This window comes from Lissotriton helveticus, chromosome 11, assembly GCF_964261635.1.
Source record: "Lissotriton helveticus chromosome 11, aLisHel1.1, whole genome shotgun sequence".
NCBI lineage: Eukaryota > Metazoa > Chordata > Amphibia > Caudata > Salamandridae > Lissotriton > Lissotriton helveticus.
The window spans coordinates 463,716,642-463,739,276 of record NC_136072.1 but is presented as its reverse complement, the minus strand read 5'-3'; the positions used below and the strand labels follow the sequence as shown (position 1 = coordinate 463,739,276).

General features: G+C 46.2%; 1 protein-coding gene across 3 annotated transcripts in view; it reads left to right on the top strand.

Annotated features, from left to right (window-relative positions):
* The window catches only part of NGEF (neuronal guanine nucleotide exchange factor), a 973,961-nt gene that overhangs the window by 168,790 nt on the left and 782,536 nt on the right, over window positions 1–22,635 (top strand). For all 3 annotated transcript variants that reach the window (XM_078666016.1, XM_078666019.1, XM_078666018.1), the window contains exon 3: window positions 5,127–5,177. In XM_078666016.1, coding sequence (XP_078522142.1) covers window positions 5,127–5,177 — 51 coding nt within the window. The remainder of the gene's footprint in view (window positions 1–5,126; window positions 5,178–22,635) is intronic.

The following is a 22,635-nucleotide window of genomic DNA, read 5'->3' as shown; positions in this document are numbered from 1 at the left end:
TCTTGGATCTCTGTGTCTTCCAACCCCGTTCTGCCCACACTTGGCTTGAGTGGTTTGCGTAATGTAGTCATGCACGACAGGCCGAAAGAATGTAGACTAAGTGGGAGCAGTAAAGAGGACCTTGTCCACCTTGTCTTCATTTGCCCTAAATTATCTCAAGCACGAACCATTTTACTAAAACATGCCATGAACATTAGAGGTAATAGGATATGCAGATCAGCAATTACAGCGTCCTTGGATCCAACAGACACTTCATTGAACTGCCAATTAATAAAGTTATTTTCTGTTCATGCACAAGCATTAAAAAGGAATCTTGTGTCCTGCTTGCTAACACCGAACAAGACGGTCTGCTCAGTGGCAGATCGTACTCCTGAGCACAAGGAAGAATAACACTAGTGTCATGTCGTGTATAGCAGTCTAGTGTTTGGGGATAGACTCGTGGGAGGAGCAGGAAAGGGAGTAGCAGGAAACGGGGAATGGGAAGTTAGTTATGAGTAGGACAGACACGAATAAAGAAGTGTCGAATACTACTCCTGGCTCCTGTCCTATTTGGGGGGCATGACAATGGCGACGAGGGTGGGATAATGCTGAAACCCACATCTGCCCAAACCCCTGCCGTCCGTGAACGGCCCGAGACCTGAGAGCCTGCAGCCTGTGTCAGCGCCGAGTGCCAGAAGCGCGAAAACAAAACGCGCTACACGTCGCGCCTGAATGCTGCCCCATGAACTTAACTTGAAGTCCTGGCAAGTGAGCCAACTCCACGATCAGGTGATTGTGTGAAGCCCGACCAGCAAGCGCTGTTGAGCGCTGGAGCCGCCTGAAGCCGAGCGCTGTTTGGCGCCCAAAATCGGGAGCTCACCCCCGATGCGTGAGACTTGGCATGCAGTCGCCGAGTGAGCGCGCGACCGAGGAAAGTGAGGTGGGAGCCCACCCCGACCTCACCTGGATACTGCAGCGCTGCAAGGGTGAAGGGACCTGGAGAAGAGTTGCTGCCTCTGCGACCAGCGGTCGGTGAGTCCTGGATGAATCAGCACTGACCGGAATGAATGGAAAGGAAGTCTCGTGTGAACTGAGACTTCAGTGTCGGCGGCCATCTTTAAGTCAGGCAGCCCATAGAGACACCCCTGTTCAAATGCCTAAGCGGCCATTTTCAAGTCAGGCAAGCAGAATTTGGAATTGAGCATTCAACAGACATCAGAAACAAGCATTGGCGCACAGAATAAACAAACACTGCAATAGCAAACATAATAAGCACATGCAAATGCAAGAGACAAAATAAGAAAATAAGCACGAGCAAAAGCAACAATAAAGTGAAAAAAAAAACACGAGCGACTGCAAGAGAGCAAAAATCAATAAACTCAAGTAAACGCAAAAGGGAAAGAAGAAAATAAACACAAGTACAAACGTCAAGTGGTGAAAGGAATAAAAGTGACCAGACACACAACAAGCACAAGCCAATACAAAACCTCGAAGTACAACAAACACAAGCAAATGCGGATCCCGAAACACAATAAGCACGAGCCAAGGCAAAGTGTGAAGCAACAAACCCAAGCAAATGCAAGCCTTTAACGCAACGAACACGGGCAAATGCAAATCCTGAACATAGCAAGCACAAGCAAATGCAAACTTCAACACAAGAAGCGCAAACAACAAGCAAAGACGACCTTGAGCGCAATCAAGCGCTGATACAAGCAACAAGAAGTGTGATGAACCGAAGTGACTTTAGCAACAAACACAAGCCAAGGCAACGAAACACATCAAACGCTGGCAAAGGCAAAATGAACGGACATTGACGAACCTACAGTCGCAAGTGCAAGAATTGCAACGAAGCAAGTACAAGCAAATGTAAGGCACGATTACAAAGAACGCAGATAAATACAAGTCACGCATGCAACACTCAAGCCAATACCAAGCGCAAAGGCAACAAGCACCAGCTCATACAAGCCCCAGGTGCAACAAGCCCGAGCAAATGCAAGTCCTGAATGCAACAGGCATAAACGAATCCCGGTTTCAGAGTAAGTTCCAGCGCTAAGTGAAAACAAGCGATTAAAATCAAAGAGGAACTAAATGTACATAAGATTTCGACTGCAGAGAATTCTAGAATAACGCGGAAAACACAAGGGAACAGTTTCGTGACGGTAGCATACTAGGACTCTCCTCCGCCATGTCAGTGAGAAAAGGAAAACACAAACCCAATGTCTGCATTGAGGTGCCACCCCCAGTGACACAGACCAGTGACCAGAGTCTGGGTTCTAGATGGACTAGGTGGCTAGAATCATTAGATGCATTTCTTGAAACAACCGGAGAGGGAAGAGATAGCAACCGTTTACTGTTACTACTTCGGCTGGTGGGTCACGAAGGTCGACATCTAATCAGGACGTTCTCAGCAAAGGACACAGAGACATATAGAAACCTCAAAGAGACGCTACGCACTCACTTCAACACACAGGAGAGTGTGGATCATGAACGCATCGCCTTCAACGCGGCACGGCAGGAACCCAGAGAATCATTACCAAACTTCATAATAAGGCTACAAAGTCTTGTGCACCACTGCCACTTCAACACATTTACAGACGAGGAAGCAGTTCGACTCCGGGTGATTGAAGGCTGCTCAAAACCTGAAACAAAACGCAAGATCCTTCAAGGGCAGTTCTCGCTAAAAGAAATCATCAGGAGGGCTGATGTTGGAGAGCGGGTTAAAGCAAGACAATTGGCAAAAGAACTACACCCGAATGCAAGTCATGAAGATAAAAGAATGGAGACGCCTATCATGTCTCTGGAGAAAGCCCAGGAAACAAACAAAACCAGAAAGAGGGAGGGCGAAGGCAGAATAGAGACGAGACAACGGAAGAAACCAAGTGACGTGAAACACCCTGAGTCAACCATACGAAAGGCGGTGAAGGATGGTTACGACAGTCTCACTGATACGTCTTCATTGAATCATTCAACAGACACCACAAACGATTCGGATGAAGCCTCAAGTGGGACAGACCACACAAAAGAGACAGATGACAGTCTGCTCAATGGATATGTGGAAAGGACCAAATACAAACGAGCGGACAAGTCACGCCAACTCTGGACACCGGCATACGAGCACAGTCAAGCAACCCACTGCCCATCAAATGCTATAGACACTCCTAAAGAAGCACCAAGCAGGAAGACACGTCACACAAGTGTCACTGCCGTTATTACACCTAACAAACGAGAAGAAGAAACAAATCACATGAGGTGTGGTAAGCCACTCAGGCACCGGAAAGGGACAGGTATGTGCACTAAAGACATCCACGACAATGAGAATACCGGGGACAGACAGTCAATGTCATGTGAGAGAGACGGTGACCAAATGCTCCACGACCAATCCAAAGGAATAAATGCGTGGCTAGCAAATAACCCATTCACAGCAACAGCACAAAAGACACCTCAAAATTCACACTCACAAATATATCTTACAGATGACTCTGACTCCCGGAGCATGTCTTCACAGACCACCAGCTCAAGAAATGTATCAGTCAAAACACTCTCAATGAAACGTTCTCAGAGGAAACCAGCAAAAGGCTCCTCCAATTCAGAAAACGTGTCTGTACGGTCATCTCGATCAACCGAGTCAAGGTTTTTACAACACTCATGGCACCAATCACCAAAATATACAATAAAATCGGAGAACATTCTCCCTGTCCAGAGCAACATATTTCACATCAATGAATCAAAACATTTGATCACCCCACAATACAACACGTCATGTCAGTCACGGATATCTCAAGACGTAAAGAACATGCCGGCACCCCTGAAGGGGTTCGCGAGGCTGACTCAACGCGCTGGCAGAAGGAAACCAGAGATACGGGACAGCACCCATCGGGTGAGGAAGAACTACCCTACCACTCAACAAGGAGGGCAAAATGGGTGGATAAGAAAGAAACAAGAGTCCACCAGTCCCAAATGCGAGTGGGAGTGGGAGAGACAAACAGGGCCAACAAATGAGTCCCGAGACCAAACCGGGTCACCCATGTCAGACAGTGCCCTGCTGACCGGTATGCACGACTCGGAACAAGAGGACAGTGCTGCCCCCGACTCAAAGAGACAGAAGGAAGTAAGATCTCGTACAGATGCTCGGAAGAGAACCAGAACACCGTCCACTCCTGAAGGAGATCGAGCGTCAGTCGAACGAGAACTACCAAGAAAGACAGATTGCCGCTATCGAGCTGAGTCACCAACTGTCATCTCACACAAAGCAGCCACGATCGCGTCAGAATCTGTAAATGGGTGGATAACCCGGAAGACTATTGAGACCCGCAACGAATCTGAGAACCAGAAGACCACACACAATACTTCGTACTTTCAAAGGCACACTCCCGCAGTCAAGGATATTCTTGTCGAGGCAGCCGACAGCAGCTCGAACAAAGCAGTGCCCCCAATAGACTATACCTTGCCAGCGCCTGAGAAGCTGACTGAGTCTAAGCCTGGAACGGCAATGTGTCTATGACCCATGCGGACTCCCGCAGACCTGTGTGTGGACAGTCAAGAAACTACAAACATGTTGAAGATGACTATTTTGTTAAGAAAGGGGGAGATGTCATGTCGTGTATAGCAGTCTAGTGTTTGGGGATAGACTCGTGGGAGGAGCAGGAAAGGGAGGAGCAGGAAACGGGGAATGGGAAGTTAGTTATGAGTAGGACAGACACGAATAAAGAAGTGTCGAATACTACTGGCTCCTGTCCTATTTAGGGGGGCATGACAACTAGAACACTGGGAGCAACATTCTTCAATTTTACTTAGCAGTCTAGGGGTCAATCAACGCTCTAGAATCACTATTTGTAAACTACGCACGTTGAAAATGTGTGCGCTTTTTTAACAATGATATTTCTACACATGTAATTCTATTTGATCGAAAGACTTATATGACTTTTAGGAAAAATGTTATTGCAGTTTTTTGCTTTAGTAATTGTATTGTTGTGGTTTTAATTAACTGAAACAATAAAATATTTTGAACTTGAACTAGTAATGTAGTAATGCAGTGGGTCTCTGTGACACAACACTCTGTTTGTGCTGATGCACGACTGTAATGCAGTGTTTTAACTCTGGCCGAAGCACTCTAGCATTGAACATTTGTGCACTGTTCTTTTTTTTAGGATTCAGAAAGACCTGGCTGCAATCAACCTGAGCCCCCCAACAAACTGCAGGTAAGTCAAAGTCCGACTGCTGTGTGCGCCTCGGTGGCCCCTATGTAAGGTGTGCCCCAGTCTCTCTGGTTTGTGTTCTTTGGTGATTGGCACGTGCTCACTGGTTGTGGTAACTAATAATACTGGGGATTGGTATATCCATCCGTAATATTCTCTCTATTTTCTTTAGCTCTATTCTTTCCAGTTGTACTTTTTTTATATAACTGGTATTGCTATGGATATTCTATGTAATGTCTGTTATCTGTCTTTCATTTACTTGTGACTTGTTGGCATTAATATTACTGCTGCCCGAGGCTGACATTCTGCTATTTCGAGGTTTCCTTCAATCTAAGCGCCAAGAAGCTTGCCTGGTGGAATACTTTTTTTTTTTGATTTCAAAGCATTTTTTAAAAAAAAATTATAAGCAAATACATTAGCATTTCTGTTACAGGGTTAGCCAAAACGTAGTTTGTAGGGCAGTGTTTAAAGCACTTTGAAATATATGTTTAGCTAATCCCTTCTGACTTGACTTGCTGAAAATAAGGCAAAGGGTGATAGAAAGAAGCAGGAGAGAAAGGGATGAAAAAAGGATACAAGAAAGGTTCTGTGTAGTAAAGAGACTCATGGGACTTAAAAGCCGTGTGACAAAGCCGGCACCCCACTGGCTTGCTTGTGGCAAGATTGGTAGCCAAGTCTGCCCACCCGACGCCCCCCAGGACCATGTTAGTAGTGCTCCACCTCGCTCGCCCCACCGCCCAGCGAAGGGGGGGTGGGGGAACAGGGGAAATGTCTTCGAGAGGAAATGGTTTCATGGGGGTTCGTAAGAGTCTAGGTATGTGTCAAGTGACTTCCACATCCCCCTGGTTGCTGGCCTCCAGGGTGAGGTGGTATACTTCTTAAAGTCTTTATGAAAAGGCTGAAATGCTGAGACATCTGTAAGACCCAAGACTGTGGCATTCGATGTGAGACGAACAATAACTTCACCTGTCTCTTGCTTGGTTAAAAAAAGTGTTAATTTCCTTCCTTTATTGGAAAGATTTATGTTTTTTGTGATTTGGGCCCGAGAATGGTATCACATGTATGGACCCTGTGCTTTTTATATATTTTATAGGATGGTGTAATCAAGGCCTGATCACGGTTTTCTAATTTTTTAATGTCCACTCGATTAACTAGATAAACTAAATATTAAGATAATTTGATCCTCTTGTGGCATATGTCTTGTGTCTCTTGTTGTCTTTGTGTTGTTATACTGCTGGTTCTATTTATTTCAGTTTTTTATGTTGATCTTGGTGTTGTGCTCATTTCTTGGAACTGCTCTCTTTGTTAGGTCTCGCGTCAGCGAAAGACCTATTTTTGCCGGCTTGCCGGGAATGTTGGACAGGGGATGGGCACGCGCTTTCCCTCGGCGATTTCATCGCCTGTACGCGCACGTCCAGCACGGCGCCGTGCACAACCCCTGTCCAACATTCAGAGCAAGTCACCCTTTCGAAATCGCACGCACACGCACACAGAGACACACACACACACATGCACAGATACGCACACGCATCCCCCCACCACCACCACTCACTGGCTCACACACACACACAGCCACGCACGCATCCCCCCACCACTCACACATGCGCGCACACGCACACACACAGACATGCACACAGACACGCACACAGACACATACACACACATATTCCCCCCTCCACTCACCGGGCTCTTTCTCCGCCGCCTCACCACACGCGGGGCTTCCCTCACGCCTGGGAGCCCCGCGTCACCGCTGCTCTCCGTGGGCCGGGCTGACCGCAAAAAGCAGAAGTCCCACCCCACAACGTGACGCTCCCGAACTTCCGGTAAGCAGTTCCTAATTAGCCAGATAAATATGTGAAATTTAAGATTATGTGCAAGAGTAAGTAGCCCGCAGTACGTGGGGTGCCAAGCCCTGTGCCACCTTTGATGGTTTATATGAACCGGGCTAGGAGCACTGCTCAAGCACACAGCCCCACACAGCTTGAGCCCACTTCTTACAGTGTGCGGAGTCGGGACAGAGCAACTTTTCATTTAGTGCAACAAAGTGTGTTCTTGTGGGTTATTTGTTGCCCAAGGTACCTTTTTACAAAACCACTAGTTTTCAGCACTACTCGGGGGCCTACAAGTACTAATAGATACAGGTCTAAAAATACTTGTAAAGTAACATTACAACTGCATGAATATGCCCCTTCCTGGTAGTCGCTGAAACAAGTTCCGCTACCTGTGTAAGCTAACTTACATTGCCCGGTGTGTTTGTTCATATGACCGGCCCTTTTCAGCCCGCACATTGTCTGAAGAAATGCACTCTGGGAGTAAGACTCACGAAGTCCTCTCCAGCGCCGTGTACAGTGTGGGCGCCTCGGAGCCATAGGGCAGGTAGTTGGCATATCCCTGGCTGACGGCTGCCGTGTAGGGGCCCTGAACCTGCCCCTGGTGCTGCTGAGCTCCGTCCTGGCGCCGGCCAACAGCCGGTTCTCATAGGGCGAGCAGCAGAGTGTGGCAGCCGGGCTGGGGCCCGATGAACTGTCCGGAAGCGACCCCGAGGCAGACTCACATCAGCTTGTGCTGGGGTTGGTAGCTACAAAAAACTATAATGAAAATTGTTAGCTATGGCTTTTGCAGAGTATTTCGTAATAAAACAGAAACGGGGCAACTACTGTGAAACAATAAAGTGAAACGCATTTTTTTTTTTTTTTGACTTATAATAGATAGTGCTGTCCCTCGATCCTGGTTGCACCTGCTTGTCAAGCGATGTAATAGTTATCATTCTCCGATTTTGTTAGAATTGAATCGGTCTCTATTTAGCTGTGAAGTGTTTTGTGCTGCTCACTGTGCACTCGTACCAGTGCTCCTGTTGATGCGGCAGGGCCTCTTCTCAAGGCGGTCATTACCCACCCAGGCAGCTGTTCTGGGTTATACGTCTAGCCTTCACATCAGTAAAGTTGACAATGCAGCCGAGCCTCCTGATGGGCACCGTGGACTGCTGGTACATGAAAGGCAAATTTCAGGTGCCAGAAGGCATGCTTAGGGGGCTAGCAAATACGTCACAATTGTTTGTAAAATTTACATGCTGCTCATGTCATGGCTAGTCGGGAGTTGTGCTATGCTGCTTCCAGTGATGTTCGAAGGTTACTGCCCAAACACTTTGGCCTTTGGGAAAAAGAAATGCCCACATCAAATCTTAATATGGTATGAAATCATCTTTCACTATAAATGCTCCAAAATCAAAACTCACCAGCTACTGGTCATTATGGGCGCTGAGGGGTCAGCTCACTAGTAAATGAGGCAGTCTAGGCAATGTGAATTTCTGCCTACATTTACATAGGTCTCTTCAAATTCACAAAATCATATGGATTACTTCCAGGCATACTACTTTCTCACCCTCACAAACAGTCTCACCCTCACCCTCACACACCCCCTCACCCACCCTCATCCTCACACCCCCTCCCCCTCACACACCCTCACCCTCACACCCCCTCACCCTCACACCCCCTCACCCTCACAACCCTCTCACCCTCACTCACCCACATACCCCCTCAACCTCACAACCCCTCACACACCCTCACCCCCCCACCCTCACACACCCTCACACCCCCTCACTCCCCCTCACTCTCACACACCCTCTCACCCTCACTCTCACACGCCCTCTCACACGCCCTCACTCTCACACCCCCACTCTCACACCCCCTCACTCACCCTCACACCCCCTCACAACCCCTCACCCTCATACCTCACACACCCTCATCCTCACCCTAACATACCCTCACCCTCACACACCCTCACCCCCTAACCCCCCCTCACTCACCTCACCCCCTCACCCTCACACCCCTCACACACCCTCAAACCCCCTCGCCCTCACAACCCTCACCCTCACAACCCCTTACCCTCACACACCCTTACCCTCACACACCCTTACCCTCACACCCCTCAATCTCACACACCACCACTCACCCTCACACACCCTCACTCACCCTCATACCCCCTCATCCTCACACACCCTCACCCTCTCACTCCCTCACTTTCACATCCCCTCACTCTCACACCCCCTCACCCTCACTCACCCTCACACCCCTCACCCTCACAACCCTCTCACCCTCACTCACCCTCACCCCCCTCACCCTCACACACCCTCATCCTCACACACCCTCAAACACTCTCTCACCCTCACACACCCTCACCCTCACACAACCTCACCCTCACACACCCTCACCCTCACACACCCTCACCCTCAAACCCCTCACCCTCTCACCACCTCACCCTCACACCCCCTCATACCCCCTCACTCACCTCACCCCCACAACACTCTCACCCTCACATTCCCTCACCCTCACATCCCCTCACCCTCACATCCCCTCACCCTCACACCCTCACCCACCCTCACACACCCTCACTCACACTCTAACACACCCTCACCAGCATAGCATAACAAAACATAGCATAGCATAACAAACCACAGCATAGCATAACAAAAAAAGCATAGGTTAGCAAAACATAGCATAGCATAACAAAACAACTCATAGGATAGCAAAACAAAACATAGCATAACAAAATAAAACGTAGCATAGCAAAACACAACAAAGCATAGCATACCAAAACACAACAAAACATAGCATAGCATAACAAAATATAGCATAACAAAACAAATCATAGCATAACATAACAAAGCATAGCAAAACAAAACATAGCATAGTATAACAAAACATAGCATACCATAACAAAACACAACAAAACATAGCAAAACAAAACATAGCATAAGATAACAAAAATTAGCATAACAAAGCATAGTATAGCAAAATACAACAAAACATAGCATAGCATAATAATACACAACAAAGCATAGCATGACAAAACAAAGCATAGGATATAAAAAATAAACATAGCATAGCATAACAAAGCATAGGATAGCAAAACAAAACATAGCATAACAAAACATAGCATAACAAAAAATAGCATAGCATAACATAGCATAACATAACAAAACATAGCATAACAAAACACAACACATAGCATAACAAAACATAGCAAAACACAACAAAACATAGCATAGCTTAACAAAACACAACAAAACATAGCATAGAAAATCAAAACATATAGTAGCATCGCAAAACATAGCACAGCATACCAAACAGAACAAAACATAGCCTAACAAAACATAGCAGAGCAAAACAAAGCATAGCATAATAAAACAATAAAACATAGCATATCATAGCAAAACATAGCATATCATAACAAAGCATAACATAGCATAACAAAACATAGCATAGCAAAACATAGCATAACAAAACATAGCATAGCATAACAAAAAACAGCATAGCATAGCATAACAAATAAAAGCATAGGATAGCAAAACAAAACATAGCATAGCATTCAGCATCACTCAGGGGCACCACAACATCACGATGTGCTACCACAGCATCACTGAACGCCACAGCATCACTCGTTCGCCATCACAACATCACTCAGCGCCACCACAGCATCAATCTGTGCAACCATTCAACAACAACTGGTTCAAATATGATCTCTCAATGTTTCAAGCTTTATTACAAATGTAACAAATGTAACAAAAAGATGTTAATATTTCACTTCTGTTCTTGGATTTTCGCAACAATAAAATACACTGAACCTAATCTTCACAACAGTTATTTACAAAAGTTTAAGCTATTGCCATTATAAATTACAATAACATTTATTTAAGTATTAATTATTAAAAAAATTAAAAGCCATTGTTATTTGTAATATCAATACATGTAAGTCACGTAAATACGACACATATTGCATTACAAATGCTATAGGTGTCACATTTGCGAAAATTATAACTATTGGCATTGTAAATGACAAAGCTATTAATTTCGCTATTTTCAAAAACAAAACATAAATAAAAAATGTGTCATTTACAATACCAATAGCTCAACCTTTCCTAATGCGAGACCTATTGCATTGCAAATGCTTGTTTTTAAGAGTTCTCCTTTGTCTCTAAGGACTGCCACTGTTGGCTTCCCTGACTCTCTGTTCCCCTCTACTTTAAGCTCTGGTTTTAGTGTGTTACATTACTTTGTATTCCTCTATTGAGTCTAGAGCCGGGCACCTAAAGGACTGTAGGGGGCTGTGAGTTTATGAACATTAAATATTTACTAGGACACACTACCACACGGGAGGCTTTTTTAACCCATTTGTTGTCGGTAAAGGCACAAGGGGCCTCGCTTCCAGGCTCTGCCCCCGCCCCCTCCTGCCTACCTCCTTCACTGCAGGCTGAGTGCACCGGAAATGTGAAAAATGCACAAGGGGCCCTGCTTTCAGGAACTGCCCCCGCCCCCTCCTGTCTCCTTCACTGCAGGCTGTGTTCACCGGAACTGTGAACAAGCATTTGCAATGCAAAAGGTCTCGCATTTACTTGAGTTTGAGCTATTGACATTGCAAAGGGCAATGCCTTTTATTTATGTTTTAGTTTTTAAAACATAAATAAGAGGCATGTCATTTACAATGCCAATAGCTTAAACTCGTGTAAATGCGAGACCAGTTGCATTGCAAATGCTTGTTTTTAGTGGCAGGTGGTTCAAAATAGCATGGGTGTGGAGCTAAGAATACTGATGTTACACAGTTCTTCAGGCATCATGCACAAATTTCACCTCCCTACAGTCATTACATTAGCCACCACCCCTCCGATGTTATTTGTTTGGCTATTAGTATTAAAATCCTCCATGAATCCAACAGACACAGCAGCGTGTTGAGCTATTACTAATATCACCTCAATTTGTTAAACAACTCATAATTGAAGTGCTCACACAACCCCCTTTCATTGCAGTGTTTGAACTGGGAGTTAGTTTCGCCTTGCCCATATCTTCTTAATTACATGCCTTGGTCTTAGCAAGAAAGATAAACAACAAATCCAGCTATCAGCAGGGGTTACTCAGCCCAGCCTCCTTTGGGTCTGATGGATCCAGACGGGCCACTCTTTGCTCAGGCTAATCCTACACTACTGGACACCGAGGAACGCGGTGTCAAGCCTGTCCCACCGTCTCCTCCTCCAAGCAGGCTGTATTCTATATATTATTATATTCACTAAAGGTATTGGCCTACAGGAGAGACAATCAAATTCTAGATTCTCACTTTAACTTATAACAACCGTGATTGATATCCTCAAGTCAAAGCGTAAAATATTGTTCCCGCTCCCCCTTTCAAATATAGCTAACAGAAGATCAACCACGTTTCTGGCTAGCCTTGAAGCTGTTAGGTCCATGCACTTTGCCGCTTTGTAATTGTGACAGCTTCTTCTGATTCGTTCACTGTAAATTCTTTGCCTAAAAAGGCAATGTCTTCTCACCAGTCATCAGAGTTTCTATGCCTACAGCATATGTCTGCCGATCTATCACATACGTATAATTCCTAGCTGTATAAAGATTGCAGAGCTATTCGAAAAATATTTGCCCAATTTGTGCACTCCCTATATCCGTGTTCTTGTTTAATCCTGCACTGTGCTCTACCATCTTTTCCCCCTTTTTTTGTTTGTGCTAAACCATGAAATCAATTTACGTGCTTTGTTCCACACTTCATACAATCATTTCTGCGTGGTAAAATGTGCACAACGCCATCATTTAATGACTTATTTTTTCATTTCATTTTAACTTTATTTCGGTTTGTTAATGAACCATAAAAGTACATTGCAATTAGAAAAAAAAATACATTTACAACTCATCCAATGCATAGTTAGATCTCATTTTGCATATTTGCAATAATCAGTTAATGACTTATACTTTCATGTTTGAAATTAGAGCAGTGAAGCCCCCCAGGGTAGGTATCTTCTAACTATTGTTTTTTTCTAATTCCAGAAGTTTAATTTGGGCCTGTGTGGTTTCTCTCTGTCTCTCTTTTCTTTATGCATTCATTGCCTACATCACATTACCTCTACTGGCTGTTTTTTAAGCCTCCAACGGCAATGTATGAGAATGAACTGATCCTATATTTCCCTTAAAGAATGTTGCTGAAGTATGTTAAGATTATTAAATATTTAGGTTCGACAGGTGTTAGAGACAGGGCAGAGTGTTTTAGGATGTCTGATGACATCTATAGAGAAGGTTGATTTCAGCTTACTGGGGTGTGGGGGATTGTGTGGTCTTTGTTTTGGGGAGGGACTAGGAAACCTTTGGAGGGGTTTCCTTTGGGATCTATAGTGAGGGGTTTGGAGGTAAAGGAAAGGCAAACATGGAAGTTCAGAAATGCATGCAAAAGAGAGTAATATATTGTGGTTTTCACAGTTGTGTCATATGAATGGCTAATTAACATTATACATACTGTGAATGTGAACAGTTTAAATCAACATTCTATACAAATATTGGTAGAAAAAGAAGTAAGAGTCTTAAATCCCACTTAGTTTGTCTAGAAGATATGCACATTACATTTAAAAATTGGCGAATAGTAGGTACATTGGGGTGTTATATGCGGGTGTGTACTGTGCAACAAGGGTCTCTATGTGCGGCACCGAGTCATGAAAATTTGTTTGTGATAGTTAAAGAGCTAGTTGACCCGAGAGGTAGATGGATCATAGTAAAACAGAAATGATGCTACTTGAATCTATGTTCGGTTTATGAACCAAATCAAGAAAATTTCCAGATACTGACCTTTTAACTGATGAGTTATTAGAATGGGGGACTCCACTGATTGTGAGAAGATGTAATTGTACTTTTTAAGACCTATGGATCTATGGATGAGCAGACTATTGATGTATGCGCCAGCATGGCTCTCCTTGCTATACCTTTTCCTCAAATTCATGCAAAAAGAATTCTCAAATGGTTTTCCTGTCTGATAAATAGAGAATAGTGAATTCACAGATTAACATATGCCTTAAAGTTCTGTTGGACCACAGTCCATTAATATTAGAGATCAAGCTTACCAACTTGAAAATATTTCCGTCTTGATTACTGTTGGAATCCGGGTACATATATTTTATGCAAGAGTGGGTTACATACTTTACGCATAATAATATAGGAAGTGCTGCACTCCCAATTGTAAGGCATGCCTTTAAAGCAAGCATGTTGGGGGACTACATTAAGCTTCGCAATAAGAACAGACAACATTCTGTAAGAGCAAAACCGACAAGCATACTTGCACTTGGAACTTCTATAACATAAACATATTCAGGTGTAGAAAGGGTCCATCTGAGGCATCCATGTAGGAAAATATGCTACAGCTAGTGGCTGCTGTTTGTCAAATATACATATGATGCGTTAGCTTGGAAATATGAGATTAACAAAAAAACATCCTATGAGTATACCAAATTCTGACAGAAAAGATGTCATAACTTGCCGATATATTTTGTAGATTAAATCAAAATGCACAGGGATATCTGATCCGTGGCTCTGACACTGTTCTCAAAATATTCTACAAATGCTATCTGAAGCTATATTGTGAAGAATGTATTCTCGGGGAAGAAACTGCAATGCTATATTAAGATTCTAGTGACTAACATATCAGAACTTTCCTATTACTATCTGATAAACAGAATAGGCCGTTATGACTCTCCCAGTGGGGGAGGGTTTTGAAGGGTTTCTTAAGTTTTGTTAGAAATTGGGTTTCTGGTTGTCAGAGTATGCACCCTGTGCAAGCAAGAACCACAGTCCTAGTCAGAGTAAGCTAGATACACACTAAAAGATAACCTGTGCTCACCCACCGATGCTTGGCACAGAGCAGTCAGGCTTATCTAAAGAGGCAATGTGTAAAGTATTTGTGCAAAATCACACACACACACCACACACCAGACACCACACACCCCCACACCCCCCCACACACACACCCCACACTCCCAAAAATACACCACACAGTGTTAGGAAAGTGAATTATATTTTTTAAAGTGAAACAAAACAAAAACAACAAAATTCCAATAAGAAGAACCAGAGTTATGAATTTTCAAAGAATACATCAAATAGTAATGCTTATAATCAAAAGGCGCTTAGAGGTTACTTGAGGGCCCGCTGGACAGAGGTAAATCCAAAGTTCAGGCTGACCACGATGATGGTACAAAAGGGGGTGGTGATGGACGGAGCATCTGAATCAATCAAACACTCACACCCAGTCAAAGGATCTGGGTTTAATCCATCACCGTTCTTTAGCCCACTCTGCCACCCCAGTTCAGACATGGCTATATGCAAATCAGTCTGACCCTGTGCCTCATGGGAACAGTCCAGCCCGAACTGCCAAGCCATGTCTTCCCTGGACCGGAAACAAGCTTCCGAGGACCGGTTTCTGGCATTCCAGCCGTCTTCAGCCCGGCTTGCTTGAATCTAGTGGCAAAGTGAGCAAGGGACTCACGTCTGAGCATACCCTGCCACACTTATGGTGGCCAAGAGCGGTACAAAAGGGGGTGGTGATGGACGGACGATGATGGGCAGGCAGGCTACAGGACTCGCGCAGGTCACACTGAAAAAGTACCTTGGATGGAGCAAGCATCAAAGTTGAAGGCTCAATGTGTTCGCTCCAATCTACGCAGGTGATACAGGCTTCATCATCAAACCCCTTTACGTTGCAGGTGCTGCGCCATCAATGAGCCACGCTGTTTGTTGTCATTGAGCTGTGCAGTCTGTCGAGGTGATGTCGATCGGCTTATACGTCTAAGGACAATGTGTTAGTTCCCATCAGTGCAAAGTCAACACTACATCGATTTTGTTGGTTCTGTACAGCAGAAGTCACCTTTCAAGGGCCAGAACTGAATTGCCACCACTTGGTAGGACAGGACCCACAGTTGGCAGAGTCCAGGTGCTGTGGCAGGGTTGAAAGAAGTCTTTGATAGCCTAAGACTTCAGAACAGGGAGAAAGCCCTTGGCGTCACTCTGGGTTCAAGTAAAATGACTCCAGTCCTTGTCCTCAGCAAGGCGGAGAACATCAGGCAGCAGAGCAAAGCAGAAAAGCAGTTCTTCCAGAGTAGAAGTCAAGCAGAGTGGCAGTCCTTCCACTGCAGCATTCTTTACTCCTGGAAGAGTTCATCACAGGTCCAGTATTGCACTTTCTTGGTAGGGTCAGAGCCCCAGTACTTATACCCAGTTGTGCCTCTGAAGTGGAGGTGACTTCGAAGAAGGGTTTTTGACATGCACACAGGACCTTTCTTCCCAGCACTGGCTCCAGACTATCAGTAGGGGGGGGGGGGTAATCTGCCCTATGTGTGGGAAACAGGACTCTGCCTAGGTGTAAGTGTCAGCTCTACCCATCTCTTCCTGCCCAGGAAGAGCTATCAGAATGCAAATAAGTTCTCTGTCACACCTATCCTTCATGTGTTTGTGGCTGTCTAGAGGGAATGCACAAAGTGTAGCTGTCATCCAGCCTAGATGTGTATTGGAGACAGGCTGCTGGCACACAGAGCAGAAAGAGCAGAGAAATGCCAACTTTCTAAAAGTAGCATTTCGAAAATAGTAATGTTAAATCCAATGTTACCATTAAAGAGCATTTGTCATTACTGTTCCAAAGATATAAAACATGATGCAGCTACTCATTAGGAATTACTGATTAGAGGTGTATTAAGAAATTCCCAATGCTAATCTATGAGAGGAGTAGGCCTCACAGTATTGAGAAACACATTTGTTTGTCACTACCAGGACATGCAAATCTTAACAGTGCGTGTCCTACCTTTTACTTACACAGCACCCTGCTCTCTGAGCTACCTAAGGCCTACCTTAGGGTGACTCATGTGTAATAAAAGGGGAGTTTAAGGCTTTGCCAAGGGTTTAAAATGTCAAGTCGAAGTAGCAGTAAACTTCACACACTGACCCTAAAATGGCAGGCCTGAGACAGGTTTGAAAGACTTCTTGGGTGGCACTATCAGTGCTGCAGGCCCACTAGTGGCACTTGGGTTACAGTCCCAGGGTATTTAGTATACCACTTTACAAGGGAATTACAAAGAAACTAAATTTGCCAATTGTGTATGCACCATTGTTACCATGTTTAGGGGAGAAGCACATGGACTTTAGCAAGAGTCAGCAGTGGTACAGTGCTCAGAGTTCTAAGGCCAACATAAAGAAGGCCAGAACAAAGGAGGAGGAAGACAAAGAGTTTGGGGTGACCCTTCAGAGAGGGCTATTTTCCAACAGGGTTTTTTTAAGTTAGTACCATTCTTATGCCTTTCCTAATTATGCTGTTTTATGAGATGCAAAGCGATACCAAAGGGGATGACGGATGGAGCGTTTGAGAAAATCAAACACTCACCCCCAATCAACTGATCTGGGTTTAATCCATCACCATTCTTTAGCTCACTCCACCACCCCAGTTCAGAAATGGCCATATGCAAATCAGTCTGACCCTGTGTCCATGGGAACAGTCCAGCCCGAACTGCCAAGCCATGTCTTCCCGGGACCGGAAACAAGCATCCTGGGACTGGTTTCGGATTCATAATCCTCATCAGCCAGGCTATTTTGAATCCAGTGGTAGAGAAAGCAAGGGACCCACGTCTGGGCATACCCTGCCAACTTAGGGCAAACAAAGCGATACCAGATGGGGATGACTGACGGAGCGTTTGAGCAAATGAAACACTCACCCCCAGTCAACTGATCTGGGTTTAATGCATCACCATTCTTTAGCTTACTCCACCACCCCAGTTCAGACATGGCCATATGCAAATCAGTCAGACCCTGTGTCTCATGGGAACAGTCCAGACCGAACTGCCAAGCCATATCTTGCCTGGACCGGAAGCAAGCATCCTGGGACCGGTTTCGGATTCATAATCCTCATCAGACAGGCTATCTTGAATCCAGTGGTAGAGTGAGCAAGGGAACCACGTCTGGGCATACCCTGCCAACTTAGGACGAACAAAGGGATACCAAAGGGGATGATGGACGGAGCGTTTGAGCAAATCAAACACTCACCCCCAGTCAACTGATCTGGGTTTAATCCATCACCATTCTTTAGCTCACTCCACCCCCCCAGTTCAGACATGTCCATGTGCAAATCAGTCTGACCCTGTGCCTCATGGGAACAGTCCAGCCCGAACTGCCAAGCCATGTCTTCCCTGGACCGGAAACAAGCATCCTGGGACCAGTTTCGGATTCATAATCCTCATTAGCCAGGCTATCTTGAATCCAGTGGTAGAGTGAGCAAGGGACCCACGTCTGGGCATATTCTGCCAATTTAGGGCGAACAAAGAGATCCCAAAGGGGATGATGGACGGAGCGTTTGAGCAAATCAAACACTCACCCCAGTCAACTGATCTGGGTTTAATCCATCACCATTCTTTAGCTCACTCCACCACCCCAGTTCAGACATGGCCATATGCAAATCAGTCTGACCCAGTGCCTCATGGGAACAGTCCAGCCCGAATATCCAAGCCGTGTCTTCCCTGGACCGGAAACAAGCATCCTGGGACCAGTTTCAGATTCATAATCCTAATCAGCCAGGCTATCTTGAATCCAGTGGTAGAGTGAGCAAGGGACCCACGTCTGGGCATACCCTGCCAACTTAGGGCGAACAAAGCGATACCAAAGGGGATGATGGACGGAGTGTTTGAGCAAATCAAACACTCACCCCCAGTCAACTGATCTGGGTTTAATCCATCACCATTCTTTAGCTCACTCCACCACCCCAGTTCAGACATGGCCATATGCAAATCAGTCTGACCCTGTGCCTCATGGGAACAGTCCAGCCCGAACTGCCAAGCCATATCTTTCCTGGACCGGAAACAAGCATCCTGGCACCGGTTTCGGATTCATAATCCTCATCAGCCAGGCTATCTTGAATCCAGTGGTAGAGTGAGCAAGGGACCCATGTCTGGGCATACCCTGTCAGCTTAGGGCAAACAAAGCGATACCAGATGGGGATGATGGACGGAGCGTTTGAGCAAATGAAACACTCACCCCCAGTCAACTGATCTGGGTTTAATCCATCACCATTCTTTAGCTTACTCCACCACCCCAGTTCAGACATGGCCATATGAAAATCAGTCAGACCCTGTGTCTCATGGGAACAGTCCAGACCGAACTGCCTAGCCATGTCTTCCCTGGACCGGAAACAAGCATCTTGGGACCGGTTTCGGATTCATAATCCTCATCAGCCCGGCTATCTTGAATCCGGTGGTAGAGTGAGCAAGGGACCCACGTCTGGCAATACCCTGCCAACTTAGGACGACCAAAGGGATACCAAAGGGGATGATGGACGGAGCGTTTGAGCAAATGAAACACTCACCCCCAGTCAACTGATCTGGGTTTAATCCATCACCATTCTTTAGCTTACTCCACCACCCCAGTTCAGACATGGCCATATGCAAATCAGTCAGACCCTGTGTCTCATGGGAACAGTCCAGACCGAACTGCCAAGCCATATCTTTCCTGGACCGGAAGCAAGCATCCTGGGACCGGTTTCGGATTCATAATCCTCATCAGACAGGCTATCTTGAATCCAGTGGTAGAGTGAGCAAGGGAACCACGTCTGGGCATACCCTGCCAACTTAGGGCAAACAAAGCGATACCAGATGGGGATGATTGACGGAGCGTTTGAGCAAATGAAACACTCACCCCCAGTCAACTGATCTGGGTTTAATCCATCACCATTCTTTAGCTTACTCCACCACCGCAGTTCAGACATGGCCATATGCAAATCAGTCAGACCCTGTGTCTCATGGGAACAGTCCAGACCGAACTGCCTAGCCATGTCTTCCCTGGACCGGAAACAAGCATCTTGTGACCGGTTTCGGATTCATAATCCTCATCAGCCCGGCTATCTTGAATCCGGTGGTAGAGTGAGCAAGGGACCCACGTCCGGCAATACCCTGCCAACTTAGGACGAACAAAGGGATACCAAAGGGGATGATGGACGGAGCGTTTGAGCAAATCAAACACTCACCCCCAGTCAACTGATCTGGGTTTAATCCATCACCATTCTTTAGCTCACTCCACCCCCCCAGTTCAGACATGTCCATGTGCAAATCAGTGTGACCCTGTGCCTCATGGGAACAGTCCAGCCCGAACTGCCAAGCCATGTCTTCCCTGGACCGGAAACAAGCATCCTGGGACCAGTTTCGGATTCATAATCCTCATCAGCCAGGCTATCTTGAATCCAGTGGTAGAGTGAGCAAGGGACCCACGTCTGGGCATATCCTGCCAATTTAGGGCGAACAAAGCGATGCCAAAGGGGATGATGGACGGAGCGTTTGAGCAAATCAAACACTCACCCTCAGTCAACTGATCTGGGTTTAATCCATCACCATTCTTTAGCTCACTCCACCACCCCAGTTCAGACATGGCCATATGCAAATCAGTCTGACCCAGTGCCTCATGGGAACAGTCCAGCCCGAATTTCCAAGCCATGTCTTCCCTGGACCGGAAACAAGCATCCTGGGACCGGTTTCAGATTCATAATCCTAATCAGCCAGGCTATCTTGAATCCAGTGGTAGAGTGAGCAAGGGACCCACGTCTGGGCATACCCTGCCAACTTAGAGCGAACAAAGCGATACCAAAGGGGATGATGGACGGAGTGTTTGAGCAAATCAAACACTCACCCCCAGTCAACTGATATGGGTTTAATCCATCACCATTCTTTAGCTCACTCCACCACCCCAGTTCAGACATGGCCATATGCAAATCAGTCTGACCCTGTGCCTCATGGGAACAGTCCAGCCCGAACTGCCAAGCCATATCTTTCCTGGACCGGAAACAAGCATCCTGGGACCGGTTTCAGATTCATAATCCTAATCAGCCAGGCTATCTTGAATCCAGTGGTAGAGTGAGCAAGGGACCCACGTCTGGGCATACCCTGCCAGCTTAGGGCAAACAAAGCGATACCAGATGGGGATGATGGACGGAGCGTTTAAGCAAATGAAACACTCACCCCCAGTCAACTGATCTGGGTTTAATCCATCACCATTCTTTAGCTTACTCCACCACCCCAGTTCAGCCATGGCCATATGAAAATCAGTCAGACCCTGTGTCTCATGGGAACAGTCCAGACCGAACTGCCTAGCCATGTCTTCCCTGGACCGGAAACAAGCATCTTGGGACCGGTTTCGGATTCATAATCCTCATCAGCCCGGCTATCTTGAATCCGGTGGTAGAGTGAGCAAGGGACCCACGTCTGGCAATACCCTGCCAACTTAGGAAGACCAAAGGGATACCAAAGGGGATGATGGACGGAGCGTTTGAGCAAATGAAACACTCACCCCCAGTCAACTGATCTGGGTTTAATCCATCACCATTCTTTAGCTCACTCCACCCCCCCAGTTCAGACATGTCCATGTGCAAATCAGTCTGACCCTGTGCCTCATGGGAACAGTCCAGCCCGAACTGCCAAGCCATGTCTTCCCTGGACCGGAAACAAGCATCCTGGGACCAGTTTCGGATTCATAATCCTAATCAGCCAGGCTATCTTGAATCCAGTGGTAGAGTGAGCAAGGGACCCACGTCTGGGCATACCCTGCCAACTTAGGAAGACCAAAGGGATACCAAAGGGGATGATGGACGGAGCGTTTGAGCAAATCAAACACTCACCCCCAGTCAACTGATCTGGGTTTAATCCATCACCATTCTTTAGCTCACTCCACCACCCCAGTTCAGACATGGCCATATGCAAATCAGTCTGACCCAGTGCCTCATGGGAACAGTCCAGCCCGAATTTCCAAGCCATGTCTTCCCTGGACCGGAAACAAGCATCCTGGGACCGGTTTCAGATTCATAATCCTAATCAGCCAGGCTATCTTGAATCCAGTGGTAGAGTGAGCAAGGGACCCACGTCTGGGCATACCCTGCCAACTTAGGGCGAACAAAGCGATACCAAAGGGGATGATGGACGGAGTGTTTGAGCAAATCAAACACTCACCCCCAGTCAACTGATCTGGGTTCAATCCATCACCATTCTTTAGCTCACTCCACCACCCCAGTTCAGACATGGCCATATGCAAATCAGTCTGACCCTGTGCCTCATGGGAACAGTCCAGCCCGAACTGCCAAGCCATATCTTTCCTGGACCGGAAACAAGCATCCTGGCACCGGTTTCGGATTCATAATCCTCATCAGCCAGGCTATCTTGAATCCAGTGGTAGAGTGAGCAAGGGACCCATGTCTGGGCATACCCTGTCAGCTTAGGGCAAACAAAGCGATACCAGATGGGGATGATGGACGGAGCGTTTGAGCAAATGAAACACTCACCCCCAGTCAACTGATCTGGGTTTAATCCATCACCATTCTTTAGCTTACTCCACCACCCCAGTTCAGACATGGCCATATGAAAATCAGTCAGACCCTGTGTCTCATGGGAACAGTCCAGACCGAACTGCCTAGCCATGTCTTCCCTGGACCGGAAACAAGCATCTTGGGACCGGTTTCGGATTCATAATCCTCATCAGCCCGGCTATCTTGAATCCGGTGGTAGAGTGAGCAAGGGACCCACGTCTGGCAATACCCTGCCAACTTAGGACGACCAAAGGGATACCAAAGGGGATGATGGACGGAGCGTTTGAGCAAATCAAACACTCACCCCCAGTCAACTGATCTGGGTTTA